This window comes from Monodelphis domestica, chromosome 2, assembly GCF_027887165.1.
Source record: "Monodelphis domestica isolate mMonDom1 chromosome 2, mMonDom1.pri, whole genome shotgun sequence".
NCBI lineage: Eukaryota > Metazoa > Chordata > Mammalia > Didelphimorphia > Didelphidae > Monodelphis > Monodelphis domestica.
The window spans coordinates 116,747,042-116,760,165 of record NC_077228.1 but is presented as its reverse complement, the minus strand read 5'-3'; the positions used below and the strand labels follow the sequence as shown (position 1 = coordinate 116,760,165).

At 35.0% G+C, this 13,124-nt stretch overlaps 1 protein-coding gene across 1 annotated transcript in view; it reads right to left on the bottom strand.

Annotated features, from left to right (window-relative positions):
• The window catches only part of HHAT (hedgehog acyltransferase), a 560,175-nt gene that overhangs the window by 431,392 nt on the left and 115,659 nt on the right, over positions 1-13,124 (bottom strand). The window contains exons 5-6 of the mRNA XM_001366441.3: positions 10,258-10,452; positions 2,884-3,099 (exon numbers count right to left, since the gene is read on the bottom strand). Coding sequence (XP_001366478.2) covers positions 2,884-3,099; positions 10,258-10,452 — 411 coding nt within the window. The remainder of the gene's footprint in view (positions 1-2,883; positions 3,100-10,257; positions 10,453-13,124) is intronic.

Genomic DNA, 13,124 nt, shown 5'->3' with positions numbered 1-13,124 from the left:
AGGCAAAATGAATTTGAAAAGGTTTTGCGCAATGAATTTACAATCTGACCAAAATATCACTTATATTTCTTGTCTCTTCATCATTAGAAAATGCATTTCCAATTTCCATTTATCTCCTAAGAAAAATAGCAGTATCAGGACTAGAATCCAGATTTTTTTTTTTACTCCACCTCCAAGAGTGACTCCACTCTTGTTCGTGCCAAGCTGTATTTGCATTAGGGAATATGAAATGTTAAGGGTTTCAGGGAGATGGAAGGGAAGCTCAGTTTGTATTATGTTTAACTCCTATCTTCCCGGGGATAGAGAGGAGATTATAGTGATAACTGAGAAAAATATGTATATTGTTCTGTAAGGAGTTTGCTTAAGTGATGAGAAAGCAAACTGTTTACAAATTAAGAGCCTAAAGTGGGTCTGTAAATTTTTAAGGGGAAAAAATATTTTTGACAATGTTCTTAGAATATAAATCCCTCTCTAACCTTCAGCTTCCCTATATGTGTTGGTTATTTTCTCTTACCTTCAAGCATGCCCTAGCTTCTTCCATCCCTAAAAAAACTATCACTAGATTCTACCATCTTCTCAAGACACCATCTTTATCTAGTCCTTTCTCATCCAAATCCCTAGGGAAAAAATCTTCCTGTATATATTACTTCTAAGTCATCCCTCTCCACTCCATACTCCTCAAGCTTTTACATTCTAGATCTAGATCTCATTAACTTAACTGAAACTGCTCTAATATCTTAATTGAGAAAGTTGATGTTCTTTTCTCAATCCTCAGTCTTATTGACCTTTCTGCTACATTTGACACTGCTGATTACCCTCTCCTTCTGGAGAGCCTCTCTATTCTTTCTTGGTCTCCTCCTACCTGTCTTAACACCCTTCAGTTATCTTTCCTAGCTCATCATTCATATCATCCCCCTATCTGTACATATGCTCAAACACTCCCTGTCTAACTCCTATCCAGAGTAGTTTGACTTGCCTCTAGTCAAACTCAGATCTTCCTGGGTTTGAGACCAACTCCTTAGAATAGAAAAACAAAATTATAATTATTTTTGTCTCTATGACACACTTGTTATAACATACTTATGTGACCCAGAAAATGGGAAACTGGCTAAGGAGTTCCTCACTCATCATTGGCACAATAAATTAGTCAGATAAATTAATGAAGCTGGAACAACCAGGAAGCATGGCAACAGCAAATGCTGAGGAGTAAGAATTGCAGAATTGGGGTAAGGCCAAGGGAGAGTAGCCCAATGACATACTCCAAAGGGAGCAGATGAGAAGAGAAATGGAAGAACATGAGAGAACTAAGATTAGTAAGCCATTATTTGTAGTATATAATAAACAGTGTTTAATGCACATTTTAAGGTGAAGGTACACATTCATTCATTTTGGCCAAAAGAACTGAAGATGGACATTTTTAAAAGCTGTATACAGCTTAGGGGAAAGTTGCTAACTCTTGGCCTTGGCACTTGCCCTTTTTGATTCATCAAATAATATTAGCAAGATGAAACCCAAAAGTTTATTCTCAGTAAGCATTGTCATAAGTCTCTATTCTGTTCTATTTTTATTTCTATTCTAAATTCTAGTCTATTTCTGTCTTGTAAAATAAAATTCTGGATTCATTTTGGCTTATATGGAAAAGAGATTAGACTTGGTCAGATTATCCCCTTAGGACAAAATTAGGAGCAATGTGTGAAGAAGCAGGATAGCAATAGACTTTGGCTTGATGTGAGAGAAAAGACTCTCTAACAATTAGATATGAGCAATGGTGGACTAAGGAATGGACTGCCTTGGGATATCATCCAGAAAGATTCTTATGTAGAGGTTAGAAAGTCACTTTCTAAAGCTAATGTGGAGGAGTATGTATAAGGTCACAGGCACAGCTAGGTGGCACGATGGGTAGACTGCTGGATCTGAATTCAAGAAGACTCATATTCCTGAATTCAAATCTGTCCACAGACACTTACTAGCTATTTGACCCTGGGCAAGTCACTTAACCCTAATTGCCTCAGTTTCCTCATCTATAAAATGAGCTGGAGAAGAAAATGGCAAGCCACTATAGGAATTTTGCCAAGAAAATCTGAAATGGCTTATGTTTTGGGGTTTGGGTTTTATAGGATTACTCAGTTACAAAAATGAACAATATGGAAATATATTTTGCTTGATAATACATGTATAACTCTTATCAAATCACTGCCAGCACTAGGAGGAGGAAGGGAAGGGAAGTGAGGAAGGGAGATAAGTTCAATCATATAACTTAGGAAAACTTGTGTGGAAATTTGTTTTAACATGTCATTGGTAAATATTTATATACATATATATATATATATACCCATATATAAATAAATAATAACATTAAATAAAAATTTTAAACAGCGTCACAAAGAGGCAAACATGACTGAAAAGGTCAAATGATAGCAAATGTCATAGAATTATAAATTTAGACCAAGAAATTGCTACAGAGGCTATCTAGTAAAACCATTTCATTGCACCAATGAAGAAATTGAGACCAAAGGAGATTAAGTGAATTGGCCAAGACCAGACTTCTTTTTCCAACCCTAAAATCATAGAATTCTGAATCCACATCTGACTAAACAAAAGAAGATTTAGAAAAGGCATTCTCTCTGGTACACATAGCATATTACTCAGTGTCAATTCAGAGAAAGAAATTACCCAAAAAAGGATAATTTCATTCAAAGATATACATTAGCCCTCCAATCAAAGTTTTATAAATCAATTTTATTGTAAAAATACATATTTTTCTTAAAGTGAAATATTCCAATAGGAAAAGAAATGAACATCACATAAAAAGTACCTGCCAATATATGCATTCAATCAACTGGTAATTTCATTCCAGCAGCAGCAATACCCAAATGTCATTACCTGCTTGACGAACTCAGTAAAGCTGATGATGGGACCATTGTGCAAGACTGGATAGTAAAAGACATAGGCCAATAACCAGAAGAAGGAGTAGGAGGAACCCTCAGGGGGATGTCCTTGCCAACAGAACTCAAGGCTGAAGCTGGTGTAGTAGAGGCATCGAACCGTCAGGGTGAACTGCAGTAAGTAATACTCATTCTCTGTTTTATACCATCCTCTCTGTAAGATCGAAGCAGGGAAGAGGGGTGGGGACTGTTAGTAGCAATAAAAGATACTAACAACAACACCAATAATGAAATAACATTTAGACAATTACAAAATATTGTTATTATAGTTATATTATCAATTAATATATTTACATATAATATAATTGATTAACATATTAATTTCACATATATCATCTTTTCTGATCATCCTAATGACGCTGTTGGAACAAGAGGTGGTATAAATGTTCATCAAATAAGGACATAGTGTTTTTGACATCACAAGCTTTATTTGAAGAGCCCACTTAGAGCATAAACAAAAAAAAATAATCATTTGAAGGAAACACTTGGGTAAATATGGATCAAGGGTAGACTCAATGTTATTATAGAGAATGTCTAAAAATAGATACTGGCTTAGAAAAATATTATCTAAAACTGAATCATAATACTCAATTTAATTTCACAAACATTTATTAATAACCTACTATAACTACTATAGGGGTAACAAAAACAAATTAGGAAAAAGTCCCTATACACTGTGTGTAAAAATAATTAAATAATAAATGTATATATGAAATGCAAAATAATTTGAAGAGAACATTAACAATAAAAAGAATTTATAAAGGTCTTTTGTAATAAGTGGTTCCTGAGCTATATCTCAAAGAGAGTTTAGGAATTCCAGGAGGTAGAAGTGAAAAGTGTTCATTCCAAAAGTGAGACATTATTGTGGTGAAAAGAGGAAAAATAAAACAGGCTGGAATGGAGAGAAAGAGAGCTGTATAAAATATGACCAGAAAGGTAAGGAGGAGCCAGATTGTGAATAGCAGCCTAAAGAGTATATATTTGGTCTTAATGGCAATAATGAACCATTGAAGATTTTTTTTTATAAAGGGAAAAACATAATCATATCTTTGTTAGAAGAAAATTAATTTCCTAGTTATATGGTTAAGCATTGGAAAGCAGAGGAACCCAGAGCCCCAGAAACCAATAAGAAGATTAGTGCAGTTGTCATGGGCCTGAACTAAGGTAGATTATATGAAGGGAGAAAGGGGGAAGGAGATATGTTGTGGAAGTAGGACTGACAAGACTCAGCAATTGGCTGGATATGGAGGAGTTGAAGGAGAAGGAAAAGTCAAGGATAACTCCAAACTGATGAATTAAGGGTGACTAGAAGGATGCTTGTATTCTTATCAGAAATGGGGAGGTTTGGGGGAGGGTTTGGCAGAATGGCCATCATATCATAGAATCACAAACTTTGAGAAAAACCTTCAGAACCATCTATTCCAAGATATATAGCAATGCCACACAACTTGATATCTAGAGACTGGTTCAAGATCTACAGTGATGGGTTTTCCTCTATTTCCCTGGGCAGCCCCATTCTGCTTCTATACATATTGAATCATTAGGAAGTTTTTTTTCTTTCTATTTATTCAAAATCAGACACTTCTATAAGTGTCTACTGTGTACACACACACACACACACACACACACACACACATATATTTTTATATATGTACCTACCATATGTAAAGCACTATGCCAGATTCCCAAACAGCTCTGTTAGTTACTAATGAAATACTATGATATTATAAGTTACTGCTGAACTGGTTATATGCAATGGTAGAGGGGCTTTCTTTACTATGATATCCCTATTCAGATGAAAGTGGTTTTATATTCCTCATCTATAAACTGAGAGGATAGGAGTCAGACATCTATAGGTCCGATCCAGTTCTAGATCTATTATTCTATGGACCATAAGAAAGACTCCTTCAAAACACTAACAAAATACAAATTAGAACAACTCTGAGATATTATTTCATACCCTCCAAAATAATAAAAATAATAAAAGATGGAAATAGTCAATTGATGAAGGAACTGTGAATTGACAGGAATACAAAAGTGCTGTTGGTAGAACTTTGACTGGGTCCAATTTTTCCAGAAGAAAATATGACATTATGTCAGAAAAATCAGGAAAGCATTCATGCTCCTTGATTTGAAAATACAATTATCGGGGAACCCAAGACAGACAACAGAAATAAAATAAAAGACAGAAAGAAGCCATATAAACCAAAACATTCATAGCAGAATTTCTGCTATGGTAGCAAAAAAACTAGAAACACAGTTGATATCCACCGATTAGGAATGGCTAAGCAAATGCAATATATTAATTTAATGTGATACTGCTGTACCATAAAAAAGACAGATATAAAGAATTAAAAGTAACCTAGGGAGACTTATAGGAGGTGATACAGAACAAAATAAACAGAACCAAGAGAACAATATACACAAAAACTACAATAATATATGTAAAGAGAACACTATAAGATGGAAAAACTTGGATTAACTGCAATAATCAATCCTAGAGAATTGATTATAAAACACACCTCCTTCCTTGCAGTACAATTGGAGAGGTGGGGAGGTGATGCAAAGAATGTGGCCTGTGCTATATGCTTAGTTTTTTTTTAATATTTTATTTGTTTCAAGGGATGGTCTGTATAATTGAAAATCTGTTACCCTAAAAAAGAACTACATTTCCTGGGAGCCCACTGACTTTCTGTCATTTCGTATTTCCTGTAGACAGGGGATATTAGGCAGGAAGATTCAGGAGGGTCCTGCCCTCTTTGGCATGATGACAGTGATCTTGGTGGCCGTAAGGCAGGTATATGAACTGGCTGATCAGTCATAGGCACATGGTCTTTATTTTTGTATCCCTTTATTTCAAATGATCATTAACAAATCTCAATAAAATATATTTCATTTCTTGAGATCTAATTTTAATTTTTACAGGTCCAATGTGGATAGTAATTTAAGGAGACATGACTGTAGTATTAACAATAATAATAAACTTTTTAATATTAAGGTCAAACTATAGATGATATTTTATCATACAAAAAAGATGGGGGAGGATGAGAGAGAGAAAGAAGAAGCCTGTCTCAAAGGTCCTGTTCTTAAGTCACCAGGGGTTAAACTTGATGGCTGAAATCTAGAATAGCTTAGTGGGCTAACCAGATGACAGTCAAAGGTAATCAGAGAGTTAATAGATAATCCATTCAAGATGATTTCACTTATCAGTACAATAAACTCAATTATTCACAGCATACTCATAGGCTCAGGAGGGTTTCCTCAGCCACCCAGCATATTTCTGGGCCATGATCATTCAGAGTTGTTGGTTGAGGTATGCTCACAGAATGCAAACTCATGTTAAAAGCTGGCCTGACACAACTATAATTAGAAAGAGCAGCTTCTTATAAAAGGAAATTATCTAACATATCCAAAGATAATAATTTTTTAAAATTATACACACCCACAACATGAATCCCCATTCTAATGGCAAAGACACCTTTGGAGTTCCCAAGAAGGAAGATTTAATTCAATTATTTCCCCCTGTACCACTGAGCATAACTTTAACTATAGACCAATTTGGAAAGGGCTCAATTTTCCTGGTGAGTACACTTAATGGGTCCATCAGAAATCCTCCTTGGATAAAGAATAACTCTTAGATGCCACATTCACTCTTAATACTTACCTCATTGGATTGATATGAGAACCAGAAGGGATAACATATGGAAATTGCTTTTTATGCCATACATGTTAGCTATTATTATAAGGAAAACTATATGGTGCAATGAATAAAGTGCTGAGCTTAGAGTCAAAAAGATATGAGTTCAGATCCTGCCTCAGATATTTAACTAGCTCTGTGATCCTCAGCAAGTCACTTAATTTCTGTCTGTTTCCATTTCTTCAACTATAAAAAGGGGATAATAGTAGTACATACCTCCCAGAGTTGCTTTTAAGGATTCAATGAAATAATATTTATAAAATGCTTAGTTCCTGGCATATAGTAGGTGCTCAATAAATGTTTGTTCCCTTCCCCTTCCCTTTGAAAATCCCTATTAATGGAAAAAAAAATTAACAGTCATAGTACTTAGTGCCTTGTGACCTTGGGCAAACTACCTAACTTGTCTAGACTATGCAAAAAAAGGAGGTCACAGGCATTCCTTTAGCCCTAAACCCTATATGACAAACTAAACTGTGCAAAAAGCATGGGAGTCACTTTTACCTTTCTTCTCCCTACCCCCTTGGGTTCCTCTACTTCCAGAGCCAGTTCAAGTGTATCAAGCATTTGGAAGAAGACACTGTGATCTAAAACTGGGCAAGCCTCCAAAGTTGAAGTGTAATCAATAATAAAAACAGATTGGGGGAAAAGTATGAAAGTGCTAATCCCAGCTCAGCATGCACTTGAAATAATGGTCCCTAGAGGGAGCTCCTGGAAGGCTTATAGAGAGCATGTCAGAATCTTGGCTCCATACCCCAAAATTCCTCTAAATCTTGTACCTCCTATGGCAGGGGCTATACTCACATTTACCTAAAATCCCATCCATTACCATTGGGAACATAAGGCATTGTAGACCAATAGCCTAACATTAAATCAACCTTCTATGAGTCTTTCAAAAACATAATGAACAGGCTTAGTTTGCCAATGACCTCTTGCCTTGTTTCCTTGTGAGCCTTTGCCTTGAATCCCTGATCCGATAACTGCTCTCTCTGTTTTGTTTTCCTGTGCCTGATTTCCCTGCCTCAGTTTCTTGTCTTGTCTCTATGGTGAGTACCTGCTATAGGATCTCCCTGAAGCTGACCCATTACCAATCTATAACTCTACCCACTGCCTCCTGACAGAATGTTTAGTGAGGCATGTTGAGATTTCAGCTTACTGCCTGCTGCCAATCCTAAAAATCAAGTGCCTACTTGCCCATCCTGTTTGCATCCTTGACTGATGTAATACTGCTCAGATTTGCCTGTCCTGCTCCTATAATTTGGTCTTTTCTATGTCATCTCTTATTTATCACATTCTATCATTAATGGAATCTTTGTTCTGACCCATTGCTTTTGCATCAAAGAAAGGTGCAAACCTCTCCTTAGAGACTTATCACCATTTAATCAAAGTAGTCACAATACCTAAGTTCTTCTCCTGCCAGAAAAATCTTCAATAAGACCCTCATTAAAGCTAACCACACTACAGCTTATTGATGATAAAGTGTATCAATTGGCTTGGTATACATACACTTAGCAGGCTGCTAATTCACCTAGGAAGGAGGAATCTGGTCATATATCACATTGAAAATGAATGGGGGACAAAGATAATAAGGAAAAAAGACTTGTACAAAAATATTTATAGCCACGCTGTTTGTGGTGGCAAAAAATTGGAAAATGAGGCGATGCCCTTTGATTGGGGAATGGCTGAACAAATTGTGGTATATGTTGGTGATGGAATACTATTGTGCTAAAAGGAATAACGAACTGGAGGAATTCCATGTGAACTGAAAGAACCTCCAGGAACTGATGCAGAGTGAAAGGAGCAGAACCAGGAGAACATTGTACACAGAAACTGATACACTGTGGCACAATCGAATGTAATGGACTTCTCTACAAGAAGTAATGCAATGATCAAGGACAATTCTGAGGGACTTCTGAGAAAGGATGCTGTCCACATCCAGAGAAAGAACTGTGGGAGCAGAAACACAGAAGAAAAACAACTGCTTGATCACATGGTTCAATGGGGATATGACTGTGGATGTAGACTCTAAACGATCACCCTAGTACAAATATTAATAATATAAATATGGAGATAGGTCTTGATCAATGACACATGTAAAACTCAGTGGAATTGCTTGTTGGCTATGGGAGGGGAGTGAAAGGAGGGGAGGGAAAGAACATGATTCATGTAACCATGAAAAAATATTCTAAATTAATTAATTAAATAAATTTAAATTCTCAAAAAAAAGAAAATGAATGGGGGGATGCACTATCTATATTAGAGAAAAGTCTAAATTAAAGAAGAGGATTAAAAGATATAAAGCTAGAAGGAATTATAATATTTTATAGTTTAACTGCCTTATTTTACAAATAAGTCTAAAGGGGTAGAGAGTGATATATCAAAGTATCATTGAACCTTAGATTAAGAACTAAAATGGATTTTAATGGCCATTTAGTCTATTCATTTTACAGGTAAGGAAAAAAAAGGCCAAGAGAAGTTAAGAGTGACTTGTCCCAAGTCAGTTACATCAGTAGTAAGTGGCTTTAAACCAAGATCATCAGACTCCAAGTCCAGTGTTCTCTCTACTGTATGACACTTTGGAAGAAATTGATTTTTTGATATAATTTTATTTTTTAGATATTTTTCCATGGTTACATAATTCATGTTTTCTCCCTTTCTTATTCCCTCTCCCCTCCCAAAACTGACAAGCAATTCCACTGGGATTTACATGTATTATCACTAAAAACCAATTTCCACATTATTCATTTTTGTAATAATCTTTTAAAACCAAAACTCCAAATATACCTATATAAACAAGGGATAAATCATGTGTTTTTGGAAGAACTTATTTTATTGAGTCTTAGAGCTTTGCCCAGGTTCATGCATATACTACTGACACAATGATTAGATCACTGAACGTGGACTCAGAAAATCTAAGTTCAAATTCAGCATCAGACACTTACTGGTGGTATAACTCTGGGCAAGTCATTAACCTCTATTTACCTCAGCTTCCTCGTCTATAAAATGGAAAGAGAATTAGTATTTGTATAGTGTCAGGTACTGGGAGAAATATTTCTAAAAATTTAAATGTGAGGATTCTTTTAACATTAGTCAAAGATAAAGAAGTTGAAGATATATCAAAAGAATCCTTTATTTCATGCAACTATGTATAAAAAGATTCCTTCCATGCCTTTGTGCATACTTTTACACTCAATTTCTTCTTCTCAAGTACATTCTGAAAGTTTACAAAAGAAGTTGTTGTTAATTTATCTCTTTCTTGGAATTGATACTAAGAACCTGGTTCCAAGACAGAAGAGCAGTAAAGGCAAGGCAACTGGAGTTAAGTGACTTGCCCAGGATCACACTGCTAGGAAGTGTCTAAGACCAGATTTGAATTTAGATCATCCCATTCAAACCTGGTCCTCCATCCACTGAGTCATCTAACAATCCCTTTTTGAACTTTTTAATCAGGAATCATCATCTCTATCAAGTCTGATTTCTCACAGTTTCTGAGTTATCTGAGATATCTGATTAACAAAGTTTTCCTCAATTTGTTCTAATTGTTAAACTTAAATCCAAGTCATAAAAGAAAGCAAGAGAGGTGCTTATCTTGGGATGGTCATGGTAGTACATTATTACCTTAACATCTTCTAGAGCTTGAACCTGCAGTGTAGAAAGCAGCAACAAGGAACACAGCCATGAGGAGAGCGTAGACCGAAACTGGGCCACAGAGAAGGAAATGATGGTGTGGAGGAAAACCATAGTCAGTCCATGAGCTCCCAGCAGGTACCAGCAGGCCCCCATTCCATAGATCATGAGAAACCAGGGTCTGTACTAAAAAGTGGGAATTAGGTAGAGATAAGGGAAAGAGAAGGGAGTATATAGTAAGAGACCAGGAGAAAGAGAAGGAATATGAACACATGGGAAGAGGGGAGAGATGAAAAAAAGGAAGGAGGAAGAAAAAGGAATGAAAGGGAAAGTGGTAGGAGAAGGGAAAGATAAGTGAAAAACACAAAATGATAAGAAGAAAAAGAAGAGGGAGGAAGGGAAAGAGGCAGAAAGAGTAAGAGACAGAGAAAGAGGAAGGGAGGGAGGGAGGGAAGGATAGACAAACAAAGAGACAGACAGAGAGGCAAAGACAAGGACATTAGTCATTTCTGCTAATAAATATTATGCAAGTAAAATATAATGTTCAATGACATATGAACCAAACTGACACTTGATAATCTGTAAATCAAACTATAACCCAAACAAGATATATATATATATATATATTTTAAATTTTTTAATTTTTTCAGTAACATAGAGAAACAATTTTTAATGATTATTTTTTGACATTTTAAAATTCAGATTTTTCTCCCTCTCTACCCTCCCCTACCATAAGGCACTGTATAGTCTGATATAGGTTATACCTATACTTTAATGTAAATATTTCTCTATTACTCATGTAATTATATATTACATTGTATTATAATGTAAATATACATTAGAGAAGTATCATAAAGGATAAATAGATGGCATGCTTTGGTCTGCATCCAGATTCCAATGGTTCCTTCTTTGGCTACAGAAAGCATTTTCTTCATGAATCCCTTGTGGTTATTTAGGAGACTTGTTTTGCTAATAATGAGTAAGTCTTTCATAGTTGATTGATCATCATGTAATATTTCTGTATTGTATACATTTTTCTCCTAGTACTGCTCATTTCACTCTGTATCAGTTCATATCAGTTTTTCCAGGTTATTCTGAACTTATCCTGTTCATCATTCCTTATGACCCAATAGTATTCTCTTATAACCATATAACATAATGTGTACATCCATTTCCCAAATAATGGGCAACCTCTCAGTTTCTATTTTTTATCACTACAAAAAGAGCTACTAAAAATATTTTGGTACAGGTAAGTCCTTTTCTCTTATTAGTTCTCACTTCTTTGGAATACAGATCCAGTAATGGTATTGTTAAGTCAAAGGATATGCTTAGTTCTGTAGCTCTTGGAGCCTGGTTCCAATTTCTAATGATATATTAATGTTCCAATTTTCCCATATCTCTTCAAACATTTATAATTTTTCTTTTTAGTCATGCTAGTAGTTAGTAGTGTGAGGTGTTATCTCAGAATTGTTTTAATTTGCATTTCTCTAATAAATTGTGATTTGCAGCATTTTTTCATATGACTATGGATAGTTTTAACCTCTTCCTCTGAGAACTGCCTATTAATGCTCCTTGACCATTTCTCAGCTGAGGAATGCTTATATTCTGTCTTAGTTCTCTATATATTTGAGAAATCAGTCTTTTGTCAGATACTTGCTATAGTTTTTTTTCCCCAGATTTGTTGTTTTTCTTTCTAATCTTGGTTTCATTGGTTTTATTTGTGCAAAAGCATTTTAATGTAACGTAATCAGAATTATCTATTTCATTTTTTGTAATGTTCTCTATGTCTTGTTTCTTCTTTCCCTGTCCATAAGTCTGACAGGTAAACTTCCCACATTTTTCTAATTTGTTTATGGTGTCACCTTTTATTTCTTAATCAAGTATTCATTTTGAATTTATCCTGGTGCAGGGTATGAGATATTGTTCATATGTAATCTCTGCCATACTGTTTATAGTGAGTTCTTATCCCCAAATCTGGGATCTTCAAGCCTATCAAGAACTAAACATATTAACTGCCATGTGTTAATTACCTAATCTATTACATTGATCCACTACTCTTTTTATTAGCCAGTATCAGATTGTTGTGATGATTACCACTTCATAGTATTGTTTGATATCTCATACAGCCAGGACTCTTTCTCCCACATTTTTTTCATTAATTCCCTTAATATTCTTGGCCTTTTGTTCTTCCAGATGTTATTTTTTTTTAGTTCTATGAAATAATTTTTGGGTAGTTTGATCAGTAAGGTATTGAATAGGTAAATTAATTTAGGCATAATTATCTGTTTTCATTATACTGGCTCAGCCTATCTGTGAGCAATTAATATTTTTCTAATTATTTAGTTATGACTTTATTTTTTTGAAGACTGTTTTGTAATTGTGTTCATATAGCTCCTGGGCTTTGTTAGGTATACTGAGATATAGATATGTATGTATGTATTCTTAAGAACTATCCAAATTAATTGAGGAATAGGGTACTAGTTCTCAAATGATATAGTATTTATCCAGCACACTTTGCTATCACTCTCTAATACTTACAGTGTATTCTGTACAATTCTAGAGTCTGCCTCTTTAGATTTTTTTAAATAAGAGAGGGACATAGTGCTTGCCCTAACATGACAGAGACAAAAGGAAAGTACCTCAAATAGACAATCAAAAAGCCAAGTACTAGGTTAAACACTGTACTAAATACCTCTTCAATGAATTGTTGTTTCACACATTGTCTGTCTTAGTTAAGATAGCATTTTTTATTTCTATGCTATATTCCTGACTACCCCAGCCTACTTTTCATCTTCCTTGTGTGTGATGTCTTCCCTCCTAACAATTAAATTGTGAATTACTTCAGAGTAGTTATTGTC